Source organism: Tiliqua scincoides, chromosome 3 (assembly GCF_035046505.1).
Source record: "Tiliqua scincoides isolate rTilSci1 chromosome 3, rTilSci1.hap2, whole genome shotgun sequence".
NCBI lineage: Eukaryota > Metazoa > Chordata > Lepidosauria > Squamata > Scincidae > Tiliqua > Tiliqua scincoides.
The window spans coordinates 195,894,507-195,914,932 of NC_089823.1; the positions used below are offsets into that span (position 1 = coordinate 195,894,507).

Here is a 20,426-nt window from a genome sequence, read left to right on the forward strand (position 1 = left end):
AAGAAACAAATCAGACCGCCCATCATTCATCCAATGACCATTGGTTCCTTCAGAGATGGACAAGAGAGCCTGCTCCCACCTCCCTCTGATGAAAAGCAAAATATTAACACTTCCCTGCCTCCTGGCTGGAACTTCCCTGATGCTCTCCCGGTCTGAATGATGGCCCCACAAGGTCTTTCATGCCACAAAAAAAGTAAGCAAGCACACCTAGACACATTTAGACTCAAGTCTGCATGCGTGGGGACTGAGTGCCAAGTCAGTGGCCTCAGACTTGAGTCAATGCCCAAGTCATCGATGCAGCTGACTCGAGTTACATGAGTCAGCAAAAAAATGTGCCTTTGTTACTTGAACTTGAGTCACCTGACTTGAGTTGCCATCCCTAGAAAAAGATGCAGAAATAAGCTTTGGCTTAGACCAGCTATTTTTGAAAACTGCAAATCCAGAAAGGCTCCTAATTTTTTCCAGAACAGGAAGCCCAATTAGAATTATAGTTTCATTTGTGCTTGTTTTAAGGGCTAAAAAGAATAAAGCATTAGCAATCCTTTCCCCAACTGCCTTGGGGACTCTGACCTGATTGATTCCAGCTCACTCACATGTGGGCAACAGCCAAAGCATCCTTAATGTTACCAGGCAAGGGCAGGAGTCAACCTTGCTGGTCTTGTGCATGTGGTATCAGCAGGGCACTTACAGGAGCAGCACAGGCCTTGCTTCCTGACACCCAGCAGCATGGTACGACAAAAGTTGCAGTAGGCTGGTTTCTTGAAGTGTTTCAGCCTCCAGGCATGTTGCCCATCGTCCTTGACATTCTGTAGGGGGAAAAAGCACACCGAGACTCAAAAATCATGTTGGTCCTTTAGAGAAAAAAACAAAACAAAACACACGCCTACACACATTTTGCAGTCATAAAAGTTAGACCTATTCTTGGGTATATCTGGAGTGCTGAATCCAAAAATGGCATCGGTTTTGCCTGATTGGCTTTAGATTTGGGGCTATGGCATAGCAACCTTACATGCTGATTCAAACAGCTTCCTTGTTAGGAAGCCATGAATGTCTGACACATGCTAATTGCTATCATTACATGATAATCCAGTAATTTGGAGCTTTCCATCACCTTTAACCAGATAGCCTTTTCTATGTGTGATACGTTTAATTACCATGTGAAGTATGTGTTAACTGGTTGTCTGAACCCATTTACAGCCTTAAAGCTTTACTGACATTTTTGAGGATGTGAATAAGCACATCTATGAGAATAATCTAGATCAGGGATGTCAAAGTCATTTCATACAGAGGGCCAAATAGCATTCATGATGCCTGCTGAGGGCCAGAGGTGATGTCATTACACAGGAAGTGATGCCATGAAACAGGTCAAAACCAGAATTAAACACTCTGTTCTCATGTAGAAACTCATTGGCTGCTAATGACAGGAGAGAAAATACAGAAATCTTAATTGTATTTCAAGAGATGGGAGAGCCCAATTATCATGCTGGCCACCCTTTCAGCAGTGTCACCTTAGCATTGCTCAGGAGCTGAGAGTCCAAGGGCCAGATAAAAAGCTTCTGGGGGCCACATCAGGCCTTATGTTTGACACCCCTGATCTAGATGATAGCTAAGATGTACCTGGGTCTTCAAAAACTCTTCAGTTTAGGAAGGTAAGCTATCATGGAACAGAAGAGAATTTCCTTTCATGGATGAAGATTTAGGCTACAATGCTATCTACACTTTCCTTGGAGTAAGCCCCATTGATTATAATGAGACTTACTTCTGAGTAGACATGCATAGGCTTGGACTCTTATTTATTGAGTCGTTCATTCATTCATTTTAAAAAATTCCTACTATATCTTCCCTTGCCAAGGCAAATGCCCAAGGTGGCATTTTCCTGCACAAATTCTATTAATATAATTTATTTATAAATGAATATTATAATAAATATATGTATTTAATTGTTATTATTATAAATACCTATTTTATACACACACATTTTTGCATTTAGAAATATATCTTACCCTTCTCAGCAAAGATTTAGAACTAAAAAAATGTAATTAACAACCAGAAATAACAAAAGAACCAGTCAGAGTAGAGGTTTATATTTGATTTTATATACATTTTATTTTTTACATGGTTGTAAGCCACCCTGACCTTGCTACATACCAGTGGTTGTGATTTCAAATAAGTAAATTTAATTTTAGTCAAACCATGGCCTCCTGTATAGACTTCTAAAAACAGTAGTCAAAGAGGTCAGCAGAAAAGGCTATAGGAAGCCAGGTCCCCATTGCTTCCCTGTAATTCAAGCACTGGTTTTTCAGTGACTTGAAGGCATAAAATAGAACCATCATTTTGGGTGGTGCCTACATTCATTTTTCTGCCCTACTATAGTTTTGCAAGTTTTTGATCATGCAAAACTTGTTAGATCAGAGACCATAATGAGGCAGCAAAATTGAACACCTATATGTGTACTTTGGGCAATAACAGCTCTAGCACACTGGTATTCCTCCTTTTATTTTGCATTTCAATTGAAACACTGTAGTGTTTCCCAAACTGTGGATCAGGACCCACTAGGTGTGTTGTGAGCCAATTTCACGTGGGGTGGCAAAACACCTAGCTCAGCCCCCAATTAAAATGCAGAGCTAAAAATTCAGGGTACAGAGCAGCTGGGCAGGGTGGACTCCAGATGGGGGAGAGGCCTAGTGCTTTACCCGAAACAGGTGAGAAGATGAGTTGCTAGAAGGGGGGGGTGCTGTATGTTTGGAGAAGGATACAAGTCTTGACTTCCAAACTGGAATGTCTGAATTACAAGCTATGCAAAATAACCGCACAAGCGCACTGTGTAATGGGACCTTTGGCTGATCGTAGCCTAGGTTTGAAGTCTAAATTGATGATATCACTTCCGGCCATGACATCACTTCCAGATTAATGACATCACTTCCGGTGGGTCCCAACAGACTGTCATTCTAAAAAGTGGGTCCCAGTACTAAACAGTTTGAGAATCACTGCCGTATAGGAAAATCAGGCTATATGGTTCAGGCAGTCCTTCATAAGGACATGCTACTCAATACCTTTTAAGGCATTAATGGGAACCAGTTCAGAAAGTTCCAGAATTAGGCTGAAGTCACTGACCTCATGGTCCAGCAGATAAGTCAATGAGCAACTGTGAACATCCAACCATTCCAGGTATAACAAAAGCACTTCCCAAGGCTTCTAATAAGGCAGCCACCATGTGACCAAGGTATAGAAGGAGGTAATCTGCCATCAAAGTGCTCACAGCAAGGAGAAAAGTGGCAGCTCCTTAGTATACCCTGGACACCAGAACTGGAGAAAACAGAGAACCTACATTTTCTGACATGAGCTGAATCACTTTTTCTGTCAGTGCAGTAGATCTAAGCACAGGTCCAGCCCACCCATGAGATAAACTGAAGTGGTCACTTCAGATAGCAGAGTGATGGGTGGCCCCCATCTCTGTTTGTATACTTGTCTCCTCTGCTCTTACTTTCACAAGTTAAACATGTAATTTGGTCATGCATTTTTTTCTTTAAATAGCAGTTGGGGTGGGTGGGTAATCGAGATTGGGATCAAAACAAGGCAGAGGGTTTTCTTAATCCTTTCAGCTTGCACCATGGTCCTAATGAACAGAAGCTGCCCCCCCAAGCTTCTGTTTGCCACTGGACAGAAGCTGCTAAGTAACAGTTACTCTTGAGCAATCATCCCTTCCAAGCAAAAGAATGTATGGAAGCCAAGCAACATAGTACAGTAAGTGCAAATGATGAACAAATTCTGATTTACATTCTAGAGAGTTCCCATTTTCCTGCAAACAATGTCTACTTCCTTTTATATTTTGTATTAATCATTTTATCATTGGTGGCCCATTTTTAGAAGGCAATTTTGTTTATTCCTGTTTTGCCACATTACCAAGCCCAGCTACAAAATTTTTAGAAGCATGAGTTTCCCAGTAACCGCCATGTAATCACTCTGTGTCTGCTTATTTGATTTGGGACCGGAGGGAAGAGACCGCAATAGGCCACAATGAAAAAAGAACCAAACTTATGCACAAAAAAAGGGCATTGGTGTGCACAGGTGGAACTGCTTGTGAAGCTTTCTCTGCGGCAGTTTCTCCTCTAGAAGAGGGCAAGCTGCTCTTCAAATGGATCACTTGTTTCAACATATTTATTTCCATGCCTTGCGATCTGGCAACAGGCATCCAAGGTGGATAACATTAAGATACAATGAATACCCAATAAATGTAGGAAGGGAGTTTGTCATTTTGAGAGTGGGAACTGCTGCAGTAAAAATGTCAAAGGAAGCACCAGCTGTGCATACATGCAGTGGCCTGACTCATGCGTAATTTACTCTTGTGGATTGCAGCTATTGTTTGGATGGATCAAAAAAGTGTATCTAATTGAGGCTATTTTCAAGGATTTTCATGCATTCCAGCTGTCCCTATTTTACCAGGGACAGTCCCTCTTTTATGGTATCTTTCCATTCTACCATAGAGGTATAAAGTCTGTAATAAATTGTGTCTATTTCTCTAAGATTCTACAGACTTTGGCAATGAACCTGGGGTTCCATAAAAATGGTTTCCAATTGGTCCCTAAAGCCTACCCTCCTAAGGCCGTAGGCCTGCACACACATGGACATGGCTTCCCTTTCATACCTTTTGCCACCATCATCTGCCTGTCTAGATAGAAATGTTGCTTAACGCATTTGAGCAAATGACTAGGAGGTGGAGAACAACCTTCTGTGATGTGTCAAGAGTGTGTGTGCGCATGCATGTAATCACAGGGGATGGAACAGGCCAGGAATTCAGGCTGTGAACCTTGGTGTGAAAACAAAGGTGTTTTGAAAACATATGGCTCCCTGGTGCACTTGTGAAAGGCTGGAGGACAAGGATTCTATATGAGAGTTCATGTGTCACTGAATATGCATGAAGGTCTTGCCCATTAGCCCATGAAAACTGAAATGAACTTTTAAAAAAACTACCTTGAATCTTTCCAAGGTCAGATATTTGAAACTGATTGTTATGGCTTACAATCTGGAGGTTACCAAGAACAGCGGATACTAATACTATTAGTATTGGGTTAATGTGAGATGAGGTTTTCCCTTGAATGGAAAAATACGAGTATGTAATCCTGTGTCACATCTGTACTAAAAATCACACCTAAGAATTGGTGCTGTGCAAGAGCAAGGCTCACTGAAATGAAAGAAAATATGGTGTTTTTGTACATCTCTCGTTCATGTCAGTGGGCTTGCACAGGAAAACTTTCCAGTAGATTGCGTCCTATTCTCTATTTAGTTATCAATCTGTGAGTGGGAAACAGAAGCTGTGAATGAATAAGTACATTCTACCAACATCTTGCTGTTAAAGGAAGGTGTGCTGAGAATCTGATCTTTGGGGTGATGGCGCCCCCATATGGTGTGACCTCTGGAAGCAGCTGTATAAAATCGGCTTCCTTTAATCATGTAAGATAGTGCTCCTCCATTACTAAGCAGCCTTAGGGTACAATCCTATCCAGTTTTCCAGTATCTGTGCAGCCATGCCAATGAGGTGTGCACTGCATCCTGTGGTTGGGAGGCAGTAACGGAAGCCTCCTCAGGGAATGGGAACATTTGTTCCCTTACTTCGGGGCTGCATTGCGGCTGCACAGGTGCTGAAAAGTTGAATTGGATTGGGCCCTTAGTCAGGCCATTGGTGCATCTAGTCCAGCTCTCCAAGGTCTCAAGCAGGGATCTTCCTCAGTGTTTCAACCTCGGACTCTTTTTATAACTGGAGATGACGAAGATTGAAACGCCTTCATGCAAAGCATAGCTCCTCCCATATCTATAGCAGAGATATGCCACTACATGGCATATGGGGTCCCAATTCTTTTAAATAGTAGTTATTTCAAGGGATTTATATTTTAAAATGAGTTAATATTACTACATAGTGTGCCGAAAACACTAAGAACATGAAACTGGATTTATTACATTTTAAATCCACCTGGAAAGTTGATGGACATTTTTACTAACTTGCTGCTCAGCTGGACATCCTCTGGAGAAAGGACTTATGCTGGCTCTGAAGCCAGGACTGCTACTCACTGTTTCCATGCCCAGTAGAACCAGCAAAGGGATTGTGGTCATGCCACCCCGAATCCATTCTTCCAGTGTGACAGTTCCATCATGGTCATAGTCTATTTCTTCCATCATCTCCTTCAAGATCTGCAGAAAGAAAGCAATTAGTCCATTGGTAGGGTGCATTAGCAGTATTCTTCTTTCTGGAGAAGAAAAACAGCTAATACCAAACACTAATCTAAAATTCCAGAACTCCTTTTTCCATTCCTTTCTTATTGCAGCTCTTTCAGAACATGCTCTCATGTTTTCCAAGCTAGACCAAGCTAATCTTCCCATGACATCATGATTCTCTGCTAAAGGATTCACCAATGAAAAGTGAATATTCAGCTTCTTACCCTTAATTTTCCTTGTTTCCTATCTCACAATTCCATTCTTGTCACATGATCATTGGAGCTGTGATATGCTTGAATGAATTATATGCCTCAGGAGCTCATGGGGGTACTTAAGGTAACTTTGCATGCAGATTGGCAAGTGACGAATAAAAGAAGGCATCCTCTGGCATGTCTGTGGTGATGCAGCCTCAGTAATGCTCCTCTCTGCAGAGATGCTTGAGGACAGCAAGATTGGCCTATATAGCTTAATTTCTGACAGGGCTGAGCAGAGATAACTCACCGGTGTTAGTTCTGTGGAGTCCCACTCCAGGTATTCTGCTACATGGACCATCTGATTGATAATACGATCCAACTCCTGAGTTGAGAAATACCGCCCAAAAAGGAATAAACAAAAAGGTAGTCATCTAAGGGCCCAATCCTATCCAACTTTCCAGCACTGATGCAGTTGTGCCAACAGGGTATGCCCTGCATTCTTTGATGGGGGGACAGTTACAGAGTCCTCCTCAAGGTAAGGGAACTTGTTCCCTTACCTGGAGGTTGCATTGCAGCTGCATGAGCGCAAGAAAGTTGGATAGGATTAGGTATTAAGTAAGTACAGAAGTATATCAGCAAAAACACACACATTTATAATGTTTGTGTTTATATATAAGATCATCAGCAAAACATATTAGTGAATTAGTGAATAATTAGCGAATTAGTGAATATTTCCTGGGAGTAAGCCCCATTGATTATAATGGGGCTTACTTCTGAACAGGCATGCATAGGATTGGGTTCTGGGGATGCTATCCCATCCACACTTTCCTGGGAGTAAGCCCCATCCACACTCACCTGGAAGTAAGCCCACTGACTATAATGGGGCTTACTTCTGAGCAGGCATGCATAAGAACATAAGAACAGCCCCACTGGATCAGGCCATAGGCCCATCTAGTCCAGCTTCCTGTATCTCACAGCGGCCCACCAAATGCCCCAGGGAGCACACCAGATAACAAGAGACCTCATCCTGGTGCCCTCCCTTGCATCTGGCATTCTGACATAACCCATTTCTAAAATCAGGAGGTTGCGCATACACATCATGGCTTGTACCCCATAATGAATTTTTCCTCCAGAAACTCGTCCAATCCCCTTTTAAAGGCATCTAGGCTAGACGCCAGCACCACATCCTGTGGCAAGGAGTTCCACAGACTGACCACACGCTGAGTAAAGAAATATTTTCTTTTGTCTGTCCTAACCCGCCCAACACTCAATTTTAGTGGATGTCCCCTGGTTCTGGTATTATGTGAGAGTGTAAAGAGCATCTCCCTATCTACTCTGTCCATCCCCTGCATAATTTTGTATGTCTCAATCATGTCCCCCCTCAGGCGTCTCTTTTCTAGGCTGAAGAGGCCCAAACGCCGTAGCCTTTCCTCATAAGGAAGGTGCCCCAGCCCCGTAATCATCTTAGTCGCTCTCTTTTGCACCTTTTCCATTTCCACTATGTCTTTTTTGAGATGCGGCGACCAGAACTGGACACAATACTCCAGGTGTGGCCTTACCATAGATTTGTACAACAGCGTTATAATACTAGCCGTTTTGTTCTCAATACCCTTCCTAATGATCCCAAGCATAGAATTGGCCTTCTTCACTGCCGCTGCACATTGGGTCGACACTTTCATCGACCTGTCCACCACCACCCCAAGATCTCTCTCCTGATCTGTCACAGACAGCTCAGAACCCATCAGCCTATATCTAAAGTTTTGATTTTTTGCCCCAATGTGCATGACTTTACACTTACTGACATTGAAGCGCATCTGCCATTTTGCTGCCCATTCTGCCAGTCTGGAGAGATCCTTCTGGAGCTCCTCACAATCACTTCTGGTCTTTACCACTCGGAAAAGTTTGGTGTCGTCTGCAAACTTTGCCACTTCACTGCTCACCCCTGTCTCCAGGTCATTTATGAAGAGGTTGAAAAGCACCGGTCCCAGGACAGATCCTTGGGGCACACCGCTTTTCACCTCTCTCCATGCATAGGATTGGGCTATTGGTTGCACTCTTTTTTCTCAAATACACAAGCAGGCAATTGGCACTTCTCTCTCCTCTTCTCCCCCACCCCACCCCCTTCCCCAGGAATATTCCCCCCCCCAATCTCACAATCACAGTTAGCAACTCTCTTACTGTCCCTTCCCCTCACTTGTCAGCACCTTCCAAAGATACAGAATCACTGCCTCACATTCTCTCTCTCTCTCTCTTCCCCCACCCCCAGTTTAATCCTGCACTTGTTTCAATCATGTCACCTCACTGCCCCTCACCCACATTCTCCACTATGTGATCAACCTGCCCTGTCTTTGCCAACACTTTCTGGCACTTTTGATAAGAATTTGAACATAGAGTTTTTCCTCCTTTTCAGAAACCACATATACTTCCCTCTCCATGCTTCTTTTCAATTTTTTTTGTCATGTAATGTTTTAATTGTATTAATTCAAGATTAACTGTAATGCAGTAATTTAATGTAAATAAAAAACTGGTAGTGTGCCTTGACAATTTTAGTGCCTTGTCAGTGTGCCGTGAGCTGAAAAAGGTTGAAAATGACTGGGCTAGAGTGTCAGACTTCAAGGAGAGACTTAGGTTCAAAGACTCGCTCAGTTGACTTGCTAGACGGCCTTGGGACAATCACTAACTCACAGCCTAATCTATGTCACATAGTATCTTGGAGTTAAAAGGAGGGAACCATATATTCTGCTCTGAGCTCCTTGGAAGAAGGCTGGGATTAAAAAAATCTGACAGTCCTTCTCACAGGGTCTGAAGTTCAGGAGACCTAGTAATTCTACACAGACACTTCAATCGGGTTTCACTGGTAAGCATATGATTCTCTGAATCACAGAAGGAGAACCCCCAGGCGTTTAGAGAGAGACGTGTGCCCTCCCTTTCTTGAGGCTTACCGAGCTGTCCAGGAGGCCGTTGCCATCTGTGTCATACAGACGAAACATAACTGCAAGAGAACACAAATGCAGACAGCAGTCTGTAATAAATGCAAGTGCCCACAAGCATCATTGATCGGCCTCAGTGCTCTCTTGCCACACCAATTGCAATATATACCTCTACCTTAGTGAACCCACAGCTTCCAGTTAATTAGCCACCTCTCTTTGAAAATTCCAGGTGGTTTACAATAGATAAAGCATGATAAAGAAAAAACAACAACTATAAATACAAATGACAATTAACAAATCAGCAACATCATATAAATCTCAGAAACTGGGGAGGAGGGGAGAGAAATGGCAACCAGGAGCAATTAGGCCAACAAAAGTATGCCTTTAGCCTTCTATGTAATGCAGGAAAGAGCAAAATGACCCACCAAGAAGGCCCTATCATGTATCCCAACAAGCTGAGCCTTGGATAACAATAGGATATTCTGAAATGCCTTCCCAACATAGCTCAGCACATAGGTGGACTCATGGAGGGAGATGGTCCACAGGGTACCTTGGTCTGAAGCAATTTAAGCCTTTAACAGCTTAGGGCCCAATCCTATCCAACTTTCCAGCAACAGTGCAGCTGCAATGCAGCCCCAAGGTAAGGGTACAAATGTTCCTGTACCTTGAGGAGGCCTCCAAGACTGCCTCCCCAACACAGGAAGCAGTGCATACCCCATAGACACAGCAGCACTGGCACTGGAAAGTTGGATAGGATTGGGCCCTTAATCTTATCCAGGCCTTTTGGTGGCAGATTTTGTGACCTGCCACTGTCAGTCTTGGGCTAAGGCGCATAGGCCACTCTGCAATTCTATGGGCCAGGAATCCCAGTGCAAACTGCTAGAGGTCACCTGAGAATGCCATCAGACTCAGAGCCTTCACCATCCTCCAATATCACTAGCAAGTTGGCAGCAGGGAGTGGCTGGGCTGGAGGGAGGTGGATCTAGTGGCACTAGTACATGCGGGATCTTAGCTCCCCTTCCTGGCTCAGAATTGCCCCTAGGAATCTCCTAGGACTTACTCCAGCTTAAGACCTGGTATAAGTCTGAGGAGACCTATTGGGGACCAGGCAGCCTAGAGAGAGGTAAGTAAAAATATCTTTTACTTACCTTTCCTGGGCTGACTTGTCCCTCCCCCCACCAAGGACTGTTCATCTCACCCCAGAGCAGAGACATTGAAGAATCCAAGGCTGAGGATGAACTGATGTGGTTCTCACCTATCTCATAGGTTCTCATAGGGTCCTGTGAAAATGCCCACCACAGTCATGGGAAAAATGTTAGGAAATGAAATTTTTCATAGACCATGGCCATTAAGCCCAATCTGTTCTTACTGCAACACTAATACTCATGAAAGCCTTAGACTAGATGTCAAACATTGTATTGTTGTTTGTGCTGCTTCAGCTACTGTATCATGCTTCTGCTTATTTTCTTAACGCTATAATTGTATGCTGAATTTATCTTTTAATCTCAACATTCTTCATACGCCACAAACCTTTGACTGTTTGACTGCTCCAGATAATGAAAATCATTCTTGGTAAAAAAGAATTTAGGTGATCACTGTTAAGAAGCTACCTGTAGGGCCACTCTTGATGTAGGTTTCATCCAAATATTCTTTGGTAATAATACAGATTTTCAATATATGGCATCTTTTTAAAAGGATTAAAAGGCACATGCAAAACAAGTCAAGGGCACCAGAGGGCAGCCATGTGCAGTTTTCTGGAAAGTTAATGGAACACAGTCATGAATTATTTCCCTTGGGTTGGATTCTGTGCATTGCAGAAGATAATAGGCAGGTAGCAGCTTGCATTTCTCATCATTATAGACACAATTTCTGGACATATTCATTCATTCTCCTGTCAGCTTTGGATCGTAATAATCAGCTCAGACTATAAAGTCCATACTTTATGTGCAACACTGGAACTTTGCCGGCAATAGGAGTCGAGATGAACAATTGTGCCTCAGAAAACAACCCATTTACAAGAAAACCTCCTACACATTTGCTGGGGATCATTTCAAACACTTTCTCGTATGCCCTGCTCCCACTACCATTCACTCAGGGACCTGTCTTCACCCCAGAAATGTTCCCTCTAGACCAGGGGTGGACAAAACCCGGTCTGCGGACCATTTGCAGCCCTCAAGAACCCCCAAAACTGCCCACAGAGAGTCCCCAGTCTCCAATAAGCCTCTGGCCTGTGAGAGACTGTTAGAGCCCATGCCGAGTCAGAGCAAGGCCTTTTATAGTCAGCATGTGTTTGCTGCTTTTCCCTGGGCATCATTTAAACTCCCTCCCCTCAATTGCCTCTGAACCACTTATGTGTCCATGTGTTTCTGGCTTGGTCTATCTGGCTTGGTCTGTATGTTTTCACTGTGCAAGAGGTGTGTGGCAAACAGTTCATAGTTCTCATGTGGTTCTACATTATGAGGGGGCAAACCCCAGTCTGGGGGGGCTATATGTGGCCCTTAGGGACCCCCCAATCTGGCCCACAGACAGCCCCCAGTCTCCAATGAGCTTCTGGCCCATCAGAAACTGTTGAAGCCCGCACTGGCCTATGACTGCCGGTTGCAACTGCCAGACGCGAGCTGCGGGCCTAGATAGATCAAGGCCTTTTTTAGTCTCCATGTGTTTTCTGTTTTTCCCTGTGCATTATTTTAAACTCCCCCCTCAATTGCCTCTGAACAACTTATGTGTCCATGTGTTTCTGGCTTGGTCTGGTCTGTATTTGCAGTGCAAGTGCAAATACACACTGTGCAAGTGTGGCAAATAGTTCATAATTCTCATGTGGTTCTACAAGCCTGTATTATAGTTCTCATGTGTATTATAAATAAGTTCATTCATACAAGTTCCATCTCTAATGTATTCATTTGGGTAAATTTACATAAGTTTATTCAAATTTGAAATGTAAATTAATTATTTTTTCCCCTGGCCTGACACATTGTCAGAGCGATGATGCGGCCCTCCTGCCAAAACGTTTGTGCACCCCTGCTCTAGACAGGGCCAGCCTTAGGAGCTGCAGGACCCACTTGGGAACATTTTTTGTGGGCCCCAGGTTCACAGCCAAGGCTTGTAGAAATCTGGGAAATATAAATAAAATTTATTATAGACTTTCTAATAGAATGAAAAGCAATAAAAATGTGTGCTTTAGAAGCGCATGGGAGTTAATGGATCAAATGAATCTCAGCACATGTAAAATTGCATACATTTGTAAACCTACAAGTAAACAAACAAAACGTGTGGATTACCTTTGAAAAGTAGATAGTTATAAAACCACTTGTTTTAGTGAAATGATCCTAGTATAAATAATGATTTTGTTTTTTATTTTCACACTAGTACAGGGCCCCCTTAAGCACGCGGCCCAATTGGGAACAGTTGGTCCAACTGGCTTAAAAACCACCCTTGTCTCTAGAGGCCACTTCTGACTTCGCATTTCCACTCTTGCTATGGCATTTCTGGAGAGATTCTGTGGGCACATTTGTGTTCAACTATTATGTCAAAATGGATTATTCATATTATAGTTTTCAGGCAATAAGAACTTTACAGAAACCTTTCTCCCAAGAAGGGAATCTCAGAGTGTTTTCCTTAGCAATGTCTCACAATTTCTGTGGCCACTGCAGTGTTCATTAACATGGGTTCATTAACATGTAAAACTAGGAGTTTGTAATGGCAGTGAGTCAGACAAACAACTTGGCACAAAGAGGCAGCCATCAGAAGAAAAAAAAAGCCATCACAAGTCCTGTGGTGGTTGTGTGAATAAGCTTTGAGGAGAGTTTGTAAGGAAAGTAATTGCTAATGCTCCAATCACAAAGGACTCATCTTCATCCTTTCCCTCTTCAAGAACTCTGGCCTCAAATTACCGCAGACGCTCACCTATAAGTTGATCCCACAGATAAGTTGAGGGCAGGTTTTGAGCCAACAATCATGGAATTTTCCGTGACCCTCAGATAAGTCAGGGGTCAAACTTCAGGGGTGTCTGACTATAGTTTTATCTGATTTTACCCGAGGCCAGATCCTGAAAAATAACCTACCACTAATTGTTACCTAAGAACTGTAGTCTCTAATTTATTAAAAACATAGTAAAAGATCATAAGATACATTTTCATTCTTTTTAAATTCTGGTCTTCACCACCTTTTTGTAAACACGATCAGAGTAAGTGCACTATAAACAACATACCAGTAAAACAGTGGTTCCCAGCCTGGTATTCCTGTACTCTCAGGGACACTCAACAGGACCTTTAGGAGTACTTGAAAAAGAATGGAATAATGGCAGAAAAAGGCAGGTCATGCTCCAGAATGCCTTGCAAGGCAGGAAGGGAGGTAGCTAGTTGTCTGTGAAAGCCCCACCAATAGCTAGTTTTTGGTCATCAATTCATGTATGAACCATTGATTGAAAACCAGCACAGTAAAAAAGCTGAAACATAATATGGAAAGTGATCAATCACCCAGAATTTCTCAGGACACTTCTGGTGCAAAACATTGTAAAGGCAGAGTCTTCTGCTCTTCAAACAGATGAAAAGAGAAAGTATGTGATGAATACATGCAGTCTGGGTTTTCATAGAGAGGAATGCTTGTATTATTACAAACAATTTGCTAATATGAAGGGTACAATTTATGGAAATGGGCTGCCAAGGGATATGCAAGTGAAAAAGGTTGGGAACCACTGAAGCAGAACCATGAATCAAATCCACCTTTAAGGTGTCTGGTGTGTTAAGCCAGAAGCTCTACGTACAACATACAACCCATAACACATAACTGAGAGTGTGCAAGTCAATTCACAGCAGAGAGATGAAATATTTGCAACCCTTTTTACTCAGAAGTAGACCCACTGCTTTCCATGGGTGTTATTCTTAAGTAATGATGCACTGAATTGTAGCCTGGGACTTTGTTTCAAATGGAAAGGAGGATCCCATCCTGGTGCTGAAAAAAACAGACCTGCTTTACAAGCATTTGCAATGCAGAACAAGGCTGCAGCAGCATTTGCAAAAGGCAGAGATTTTCAAACTGGGGTGTTGCGACGCCCCAGTCTGCTGGCCCTGGCCACTGCCCCCTTAAGGGGTGGGTGCAGCCTGGAGGCAGGGAGGAGACAGTGGCGTGATCCCAGGATCGCCCCGCTGGGGGGGGCTGCAGGGGCTTGGGTACACATACCCAAGCCCCTGCAGCCTCTTGGGGGTGCAGGGAGCCCAGTGCAACCTACAGCAGGGCTCCCCGCAGCAGTGAAAGTAGATGCGGAGCGATTGTGCTCCACTTCCACTTTAGCGGAGGCAGGGTGCTATCGCTCCACATCTACTTTCACTGCTGTGGGGAGCCCTGCTGCAGGTTGCACCAGGCTCCCTGCACACCAGGGAGGCTGCAGGGGCTTGGGTACATGTACCCAAGCCCCTGCAGCCCCCCTGAGTGGCATGATCCTAGGATCACACTGCTGCCTTCCCCCCTCCCGCCCATGCAAGGACTTAGTGGCTCTCAAACTCCCTGGGAGAGTCTGAGAACCACTGGCAAAGGGATTGAGGGAAGGAGAATAAAAGCTTAGCTTTGGCTGGAATTTCCCAGTGAAGTTGCTGTAGAAACAAATGATCTCTGCATTGCTTCTAATGAGCAGTGCCTGCCTGCTGGAAACTTTTCAGAGTTGAAAGACTCTGCCCTCTGATTGACCCAGAGATAAAGTGATAATTGGAGCTTGATTACTTGGCAAAAATTTTACATACTATATGTGAGTATCTACAGTATGTGCAAAGGAAGTTGGGCTGTCCCCCTAAGATTTTTTTAAAGCAGGAGTATCAAACATAAGGCCCCAGACTGGTCCGTGTTATAACTGGGCTCTCCCAGCATGATAATTGGGCTTGTTCATATCTTCAGATTACAGGTGCAACTTATTTATCCATTGAAATCCATGGGATTTGTCTCAACAAATGGGGTGGGGGAACTGAAAGTCACACACACCTTTGCCTCCTTTGCCCTGTGATGGCCTCTGCTCCATTTCCAGGCAACCCAAAACACTGCAAAAAGGCTCCGCCTCGCCCAGGCAGGGAATAGCCCTGGAGCCATGGAAGAGGTTGCCCTTGTGAAGGAACAGTAGCACTCTTGGAGCCCCTGAGCCAGCAAAGAGGCTGAAGAGGGGAAGGAGGTGGGTGGAAAACCTCTGTGGCCAGAGCAGGTGCAGCAGGTGGCTCTCTCCTGCTCTCTCTCTCAGCATATGGTGGGGGGGCAGGTGCAGTAGCAACACAGGGGATTGCTTTAAAAAAATCAGGGAGTGTTTGCCGAATCTCCCCCCTCCCCATGTGCAGGCACTCCGTGCTCCAGCCTATGGAAACAAAACAGCCCAGCAAGGCTACAATCCTCTCCACACTTTCCTGGGAGTAAGCCCCAATGACTGGAATGGGACTTACTTCTGAGTAGAAACACTCTTAAAAGCTCAGCATCCCACCTGTGAAAGAAGCTGGGACAGCTGGCAATGGGGAGGGTTGAGTATGGAGGGGGAGGAGAGGGGATTGCTTTAAAAAACCCAGGGAGTGTTTGCCAAATTTCCCCCCCTCCACTGAGTTGGTGCAGGCTCTCCTGCTCCAGCTGACACAAACAAATTCACAAACGACCTACACTTTCCTGGGAGTAAGCCTCATTGACTACAGTGGGGCTTACTTCTGAGTAGGCAGGCAAAGGACTGGACTCTTAAAAGCTCACCATCCCACCTGTGAAAGAAGCAGGACAGCTGGCAACAGGAGGGCTGAGTATGGCGCAGGGCAGGGGATTGATAACAGCTGCCTTAGTTTCCTTCCATCCGGAAGTGTCAGGCTGCAGCATATTTGTGTAACTCTATAGAATTTAGCACAATGTGTTTTTTGTAAATCGCGCTGAGTCACGGAATGGAACTAACGCAGATAAACAGGCTCCACTTGTATGAACAAGAGTTGCACATTTTCTCTTCAGTCATTTGCTGCTAATAAGTTTCTATATGAGAAAGAAGTGCTTATTTCTAGCCATCATCTGCCTAATGATGTCACTTCCTGCTTAATGACATCACTTCCAGCCCTCAGCAGGCACCAAGAATGCTAACTTTGGCCCTCTGTATGAAAGAGTTTGATATCCATGTTCTAAAGTATCATGCAAAGTTTAATTTCAAAAAGCAAAATAAACTGCTGCACATTAGAAATCAAATGTGAATTCTTAACTTTTGCCCAGTTTGAATTTGTGTGGAAATTTCAGTTTTAAAAAAATATTTCCTTAACTGGCTAGATTTATATCACAGCCAGGTCAAAATGGTAAAAACAGCAACCACTGTACCAGATATCAGTTTCAGCTCTGACATGCTGAAATGACTTTTCATACAAATAAGTAATAACTGAGAGATCAGAAAGATGATCATGTAACTTGGATCTCATGTCAGAGTCAATAATGAGTTCTATTCAGCAATTCCTCAGCAGCTGGATTTCCAGGGTGGTAGCAGATGACAGCTGAGTGACACAGAGAGAGTTTAGGACCATTGCTGCAACACCCCAATATTATAAATTGATAAAAGAAGCATATGTGTGGGGTTTTTCAAATTTTGTTCCTTGAAGGGCTAACAGTTAAAGTGATGTATTTTAGGTGTATTTTCTTGCACTGTTAGTTCTGCCCATTTTTACTGCCCAAAATACCCAGCTGGAAAGTAGTAGTCCAGTGACATCCCAATTCTAAGAAATCTGTCTGAAACTCTCTCAAAATGCAGCTGGCAAAACAAAGACAAGGTTGATGACTCTTGAGCGAGCTCAGGGCATGAAGACTGGCAGATTGAGCTCAAAGGGTTTTCAGCACCCAAAGGAAGCTAAAGGACAATAAAAATAGCAACTAGGGTCAATGTGGCAACCTCAAGTCATCTCATAAGAAGGTATGTCACATAGCCAGCATGACTACTTATAAAGTTCTGTTGCAAAGCAATGGATGAGCATTTTGCCATCTGATTCATTTAAAGCACACACAGAGAACTGGACACTGGCTCCCACTTGTGGCTTGTAGCCTTTACTACTTCCACTGAACCCAAACCCCTCCAAGTCCTCCCCTCCCCACACTGCCATTTGAGTCCATGACATCAACAGTTTTGCAACTGAGGCTGTAGTTACATACATTCCTTCTGTCCCCCAAGCACTTACACTCTAGCTTATCCTCAGCCCGTCCCCTTTCCAGCAGGGACAGGTAGCAGACAATGTCCTTCAGGTAGACTACCTGAGCCAGTGGGGCTGGCAAGTGTGGACTGGTTGTTTTCAGGGAATTGTGGCTCTTTCGGAGGCTGAATGGTAATTTCTTCTCCAAGCTTCGGGAGCCTAGAGAGGGAGGCATAAATGTTAGTTAATACTTTAGAGGGTGTTGGACCATGCAATCGCTGGTCTTTATTTGACTTGCTCCCACCACCAGTGGCACAGAGACATCTGAAGGGGTTCACAGGCTTTTACCTGCATCCCAATGTCTGCTGTATCTCTAGCAATGTAAACAGCCTTAAGCTTCAAAAATCAAAGCAGTATCCTCCTAACAGTAAAAAAAATCCACCAGGCTCCTAACTTCCAGGAAAGCTGTGTTTAGAATTGTAGCATTCTCCAGGTTGAAGTTAATGAGGCCATCCATCTTCCTGCTCCTGCCAGTGCTATGTATGTGGAAGCTTCAGTATTATCTCCAAGGAGGTGCATCAATGAATCTCAAACTTAGCCTTCCAGATGCCAAGCACATTTTTTCACAACTGCTTTAGGATTTTAAAAAATAGCCCTTTTGCTCAGCTTGTGACTTTATTGCTGTTGGGTAGAGGGGCTGTTCTGAACTTTTTTATCTGTGAATTTTTCATTTTATATGAACAAAACAGTGACCAGTCATTACAGGGTTAAGAGCATAACAGTTCTGAAGACCTTGCCTAGGATTGTCCTGGCCAATTTCCAGGACAGAGGGACTGCTGTGACTAGAAAACAACACACATACCTAGACATCATAAAATTGTTTCTTGTATTTTATGCATTGGTTGATATTTTATATTGGTAAGGATTAGGAGCCATCTTGAGTGTACAATGCAACAGGATGGAACTATCTACAGAATAGAATAGATAAAAATAAATATGTGTACTGTCGCATAGCACCAGAGCTAGGTATGGGAACAAGGGCTGCATATTACAGTTCAGTTCAGTAAGACCTTTATTGGGATAAAATACAGAGAAAGAACAAAACAAAACAGGAATATACAAAGACAACACAACACAACATAAGCATAAACATCAGTCGCTGCCCAGAGTCCCAGGGCTCTGCCTGGCTATTACCCCAGATAAAAAGGAAGCAACATTATCCAGAGTCTCAGGATCAGGAGTGGAAAGGAGAGACTGAAGCATGGTTGAATCCTCCCAGCCCTGCATCCTAGCTAACAATGGACCTAGAAATTTCTTGCGTGACACATCATGTAGCGGGCAGTAAAAAAAGGTATGCATTAAAGTCTCAACGCAATCCCTACCACACTTGCATTTCCTCTCTAAGTAGGGGATACCGCTGAACCTGCCCGTTAACAAGGCTGATGGAAGAGCGTTACACCTTGCCAGTGTGAAAGCTCTCCGGGCCTGTGGGCACACCAGGTGGTAAAAGAAGGAGGCCGGTTTCCCAAAACTGACTGGAATATGAAGATGGAGTGGAGAACAAGTGGTTCTGGCGGCACTAAACAGCTCTTGTTGTTCAATATCCAGAATTCTTCCTTTGACAATTCTGTAAGCTGCATCACAACCAATCATACCTAACTCTGCAGTGTCCAGCCCTATTGACTTAATTTTAGTTAGAAGATCAGTGATCTCTATAGGCAGGACTGGATCCGATAATAATTGATGCATTAGATCAGAAGAGGTGGGGTTAAATAAAATCCTAAACCAAAATTTCAGGAGTCTTAACCATACAGTAGTCCTTAGTCGAATTAACCCCACCTCGAGACACAGGACCTCACCTGGAACGCACCTGGGTAAGCCCAAAATCTTCCGTAAAAAGGAGGCTTGGATGCATTCTAGTGGTTGGTTAATAGCCTTATACCAGACAGGAGAGCCATAAAGAACCTGGGAAAGAACCTTTCCCTTAAACGCCTCCAGAGCGGCCAGAACATAACCATTGCCGCAGGTGAAAAAGAAACGGGAAATGGCTGAGGAAGCTAATTTGGATGCGTTCTGCACTGCCTTGCGATGAAAAGCCCAAGTGAGTCTGTAATGGAAGTTGATACCCAGGTACTTGAAATGCTTAACCTGTTCCATTTTGTTGCCATTACAAGACCACTTAAAAGCTTTCCATCTGTTAGCAAATATCATTATCTTAGATTTAGCATAATTGATCTGCAATTTGTTGGTCAAAAAATACTCTGTGGCGCGACTGAGCAGACGTTTCAGGCCAATCCTAGTACGAGATATCAGTACTGCATCATCCGCGTACAGAAGTAGCGGCACTTGGCTTGCGCCAAGCTTTGGACAATGGCCATCTACTTCCTTCAGGGAAGGGGCAAGATCATTTAGAAATAGATTGAAAAGCATGGGGGCCAAGACACAGCCCTGTTTGACCCCTTTGTTAGTGATGATGGAGTGAGTTAGATTCCCCCTCCAGGAGCATCTAACCCTGCACGAGGTATTTAGATGGAGGGACCTAATCAGCAGCAGTTATCTTTTATCAATCCCCATGTCTTCCAACTTGGCCCAGAGAAGCTCCCTATCCACAGAATCAAAGGCACCTTTAAAATCAAGGAACATAAGAACAGCCCCACTGGATCAGGCCATAGGCCCATCTAGTCCAGCTTCCTGTATCTCACAGCGGCCCACCAAATCCCCCAGGGAGCACACCAGATAACAAGAGACCTCATCCTGGTGCCCTCCCCTACATCTGGCATTCTGACTTAACCCATTTCTAAAATCAGGAGGTTGCGCATACACATCATGGCTTGTACCCCATAATGGATTTTTCCTCCAGAAATTCGTCCAATCCCCTTTTAAAGGCGTCTAGGCTAGACGCCAGCACCACATCCTGTGGCAAGGAGTTCCACAGACCGACCACACGCTGAGTAAAGAAATATTTTCTTTTGTCTGTCCTAACCCGC

The 20,426-nt window shown here is 43.9% G+C and overlaps 1 protein-coding gene across 2 annotated transcripts in view; it reads right to left on the reverse strand.

Annotated features, from left to right (window-relative positions):
- Nucleotides 1–20,426, reverse strand: part of DGKG (diacylglycerol kinase gamma) — a 107,820-nt gene that overhangs the window by 59,657 nt on the left and 27,737 nt on the right. Inside the window, exons 7-11 of one of the 2 annotated variants that reach the window (XM_066618899.1) lie at nt 17,488–17,658; nt 9,347–9,396; nt 6,712–6,786; nt 6,067–6,186; nt 689–806 (exon numbers count right to left, since the gene is read on the reverse strand). In XM_066618899.1, coding sequence (XP_066474996.1) covers nt 689–806; nt 6,067–6,186; nt 6,712–6,786; nt 9,347–9,396; nt 17,488–17,658 — 534 coding nt within the window. Of the gene's footprint in view, nt 1–688; nt 807–6,066; nt 6,187–6,711; nt 6,787–9,346; nt 9,397–17,487; nt 17,659–20,426 lie in introns of those variants that run through there. The other variant, XM_066618900.1, reaches the window with a different exon arrangement.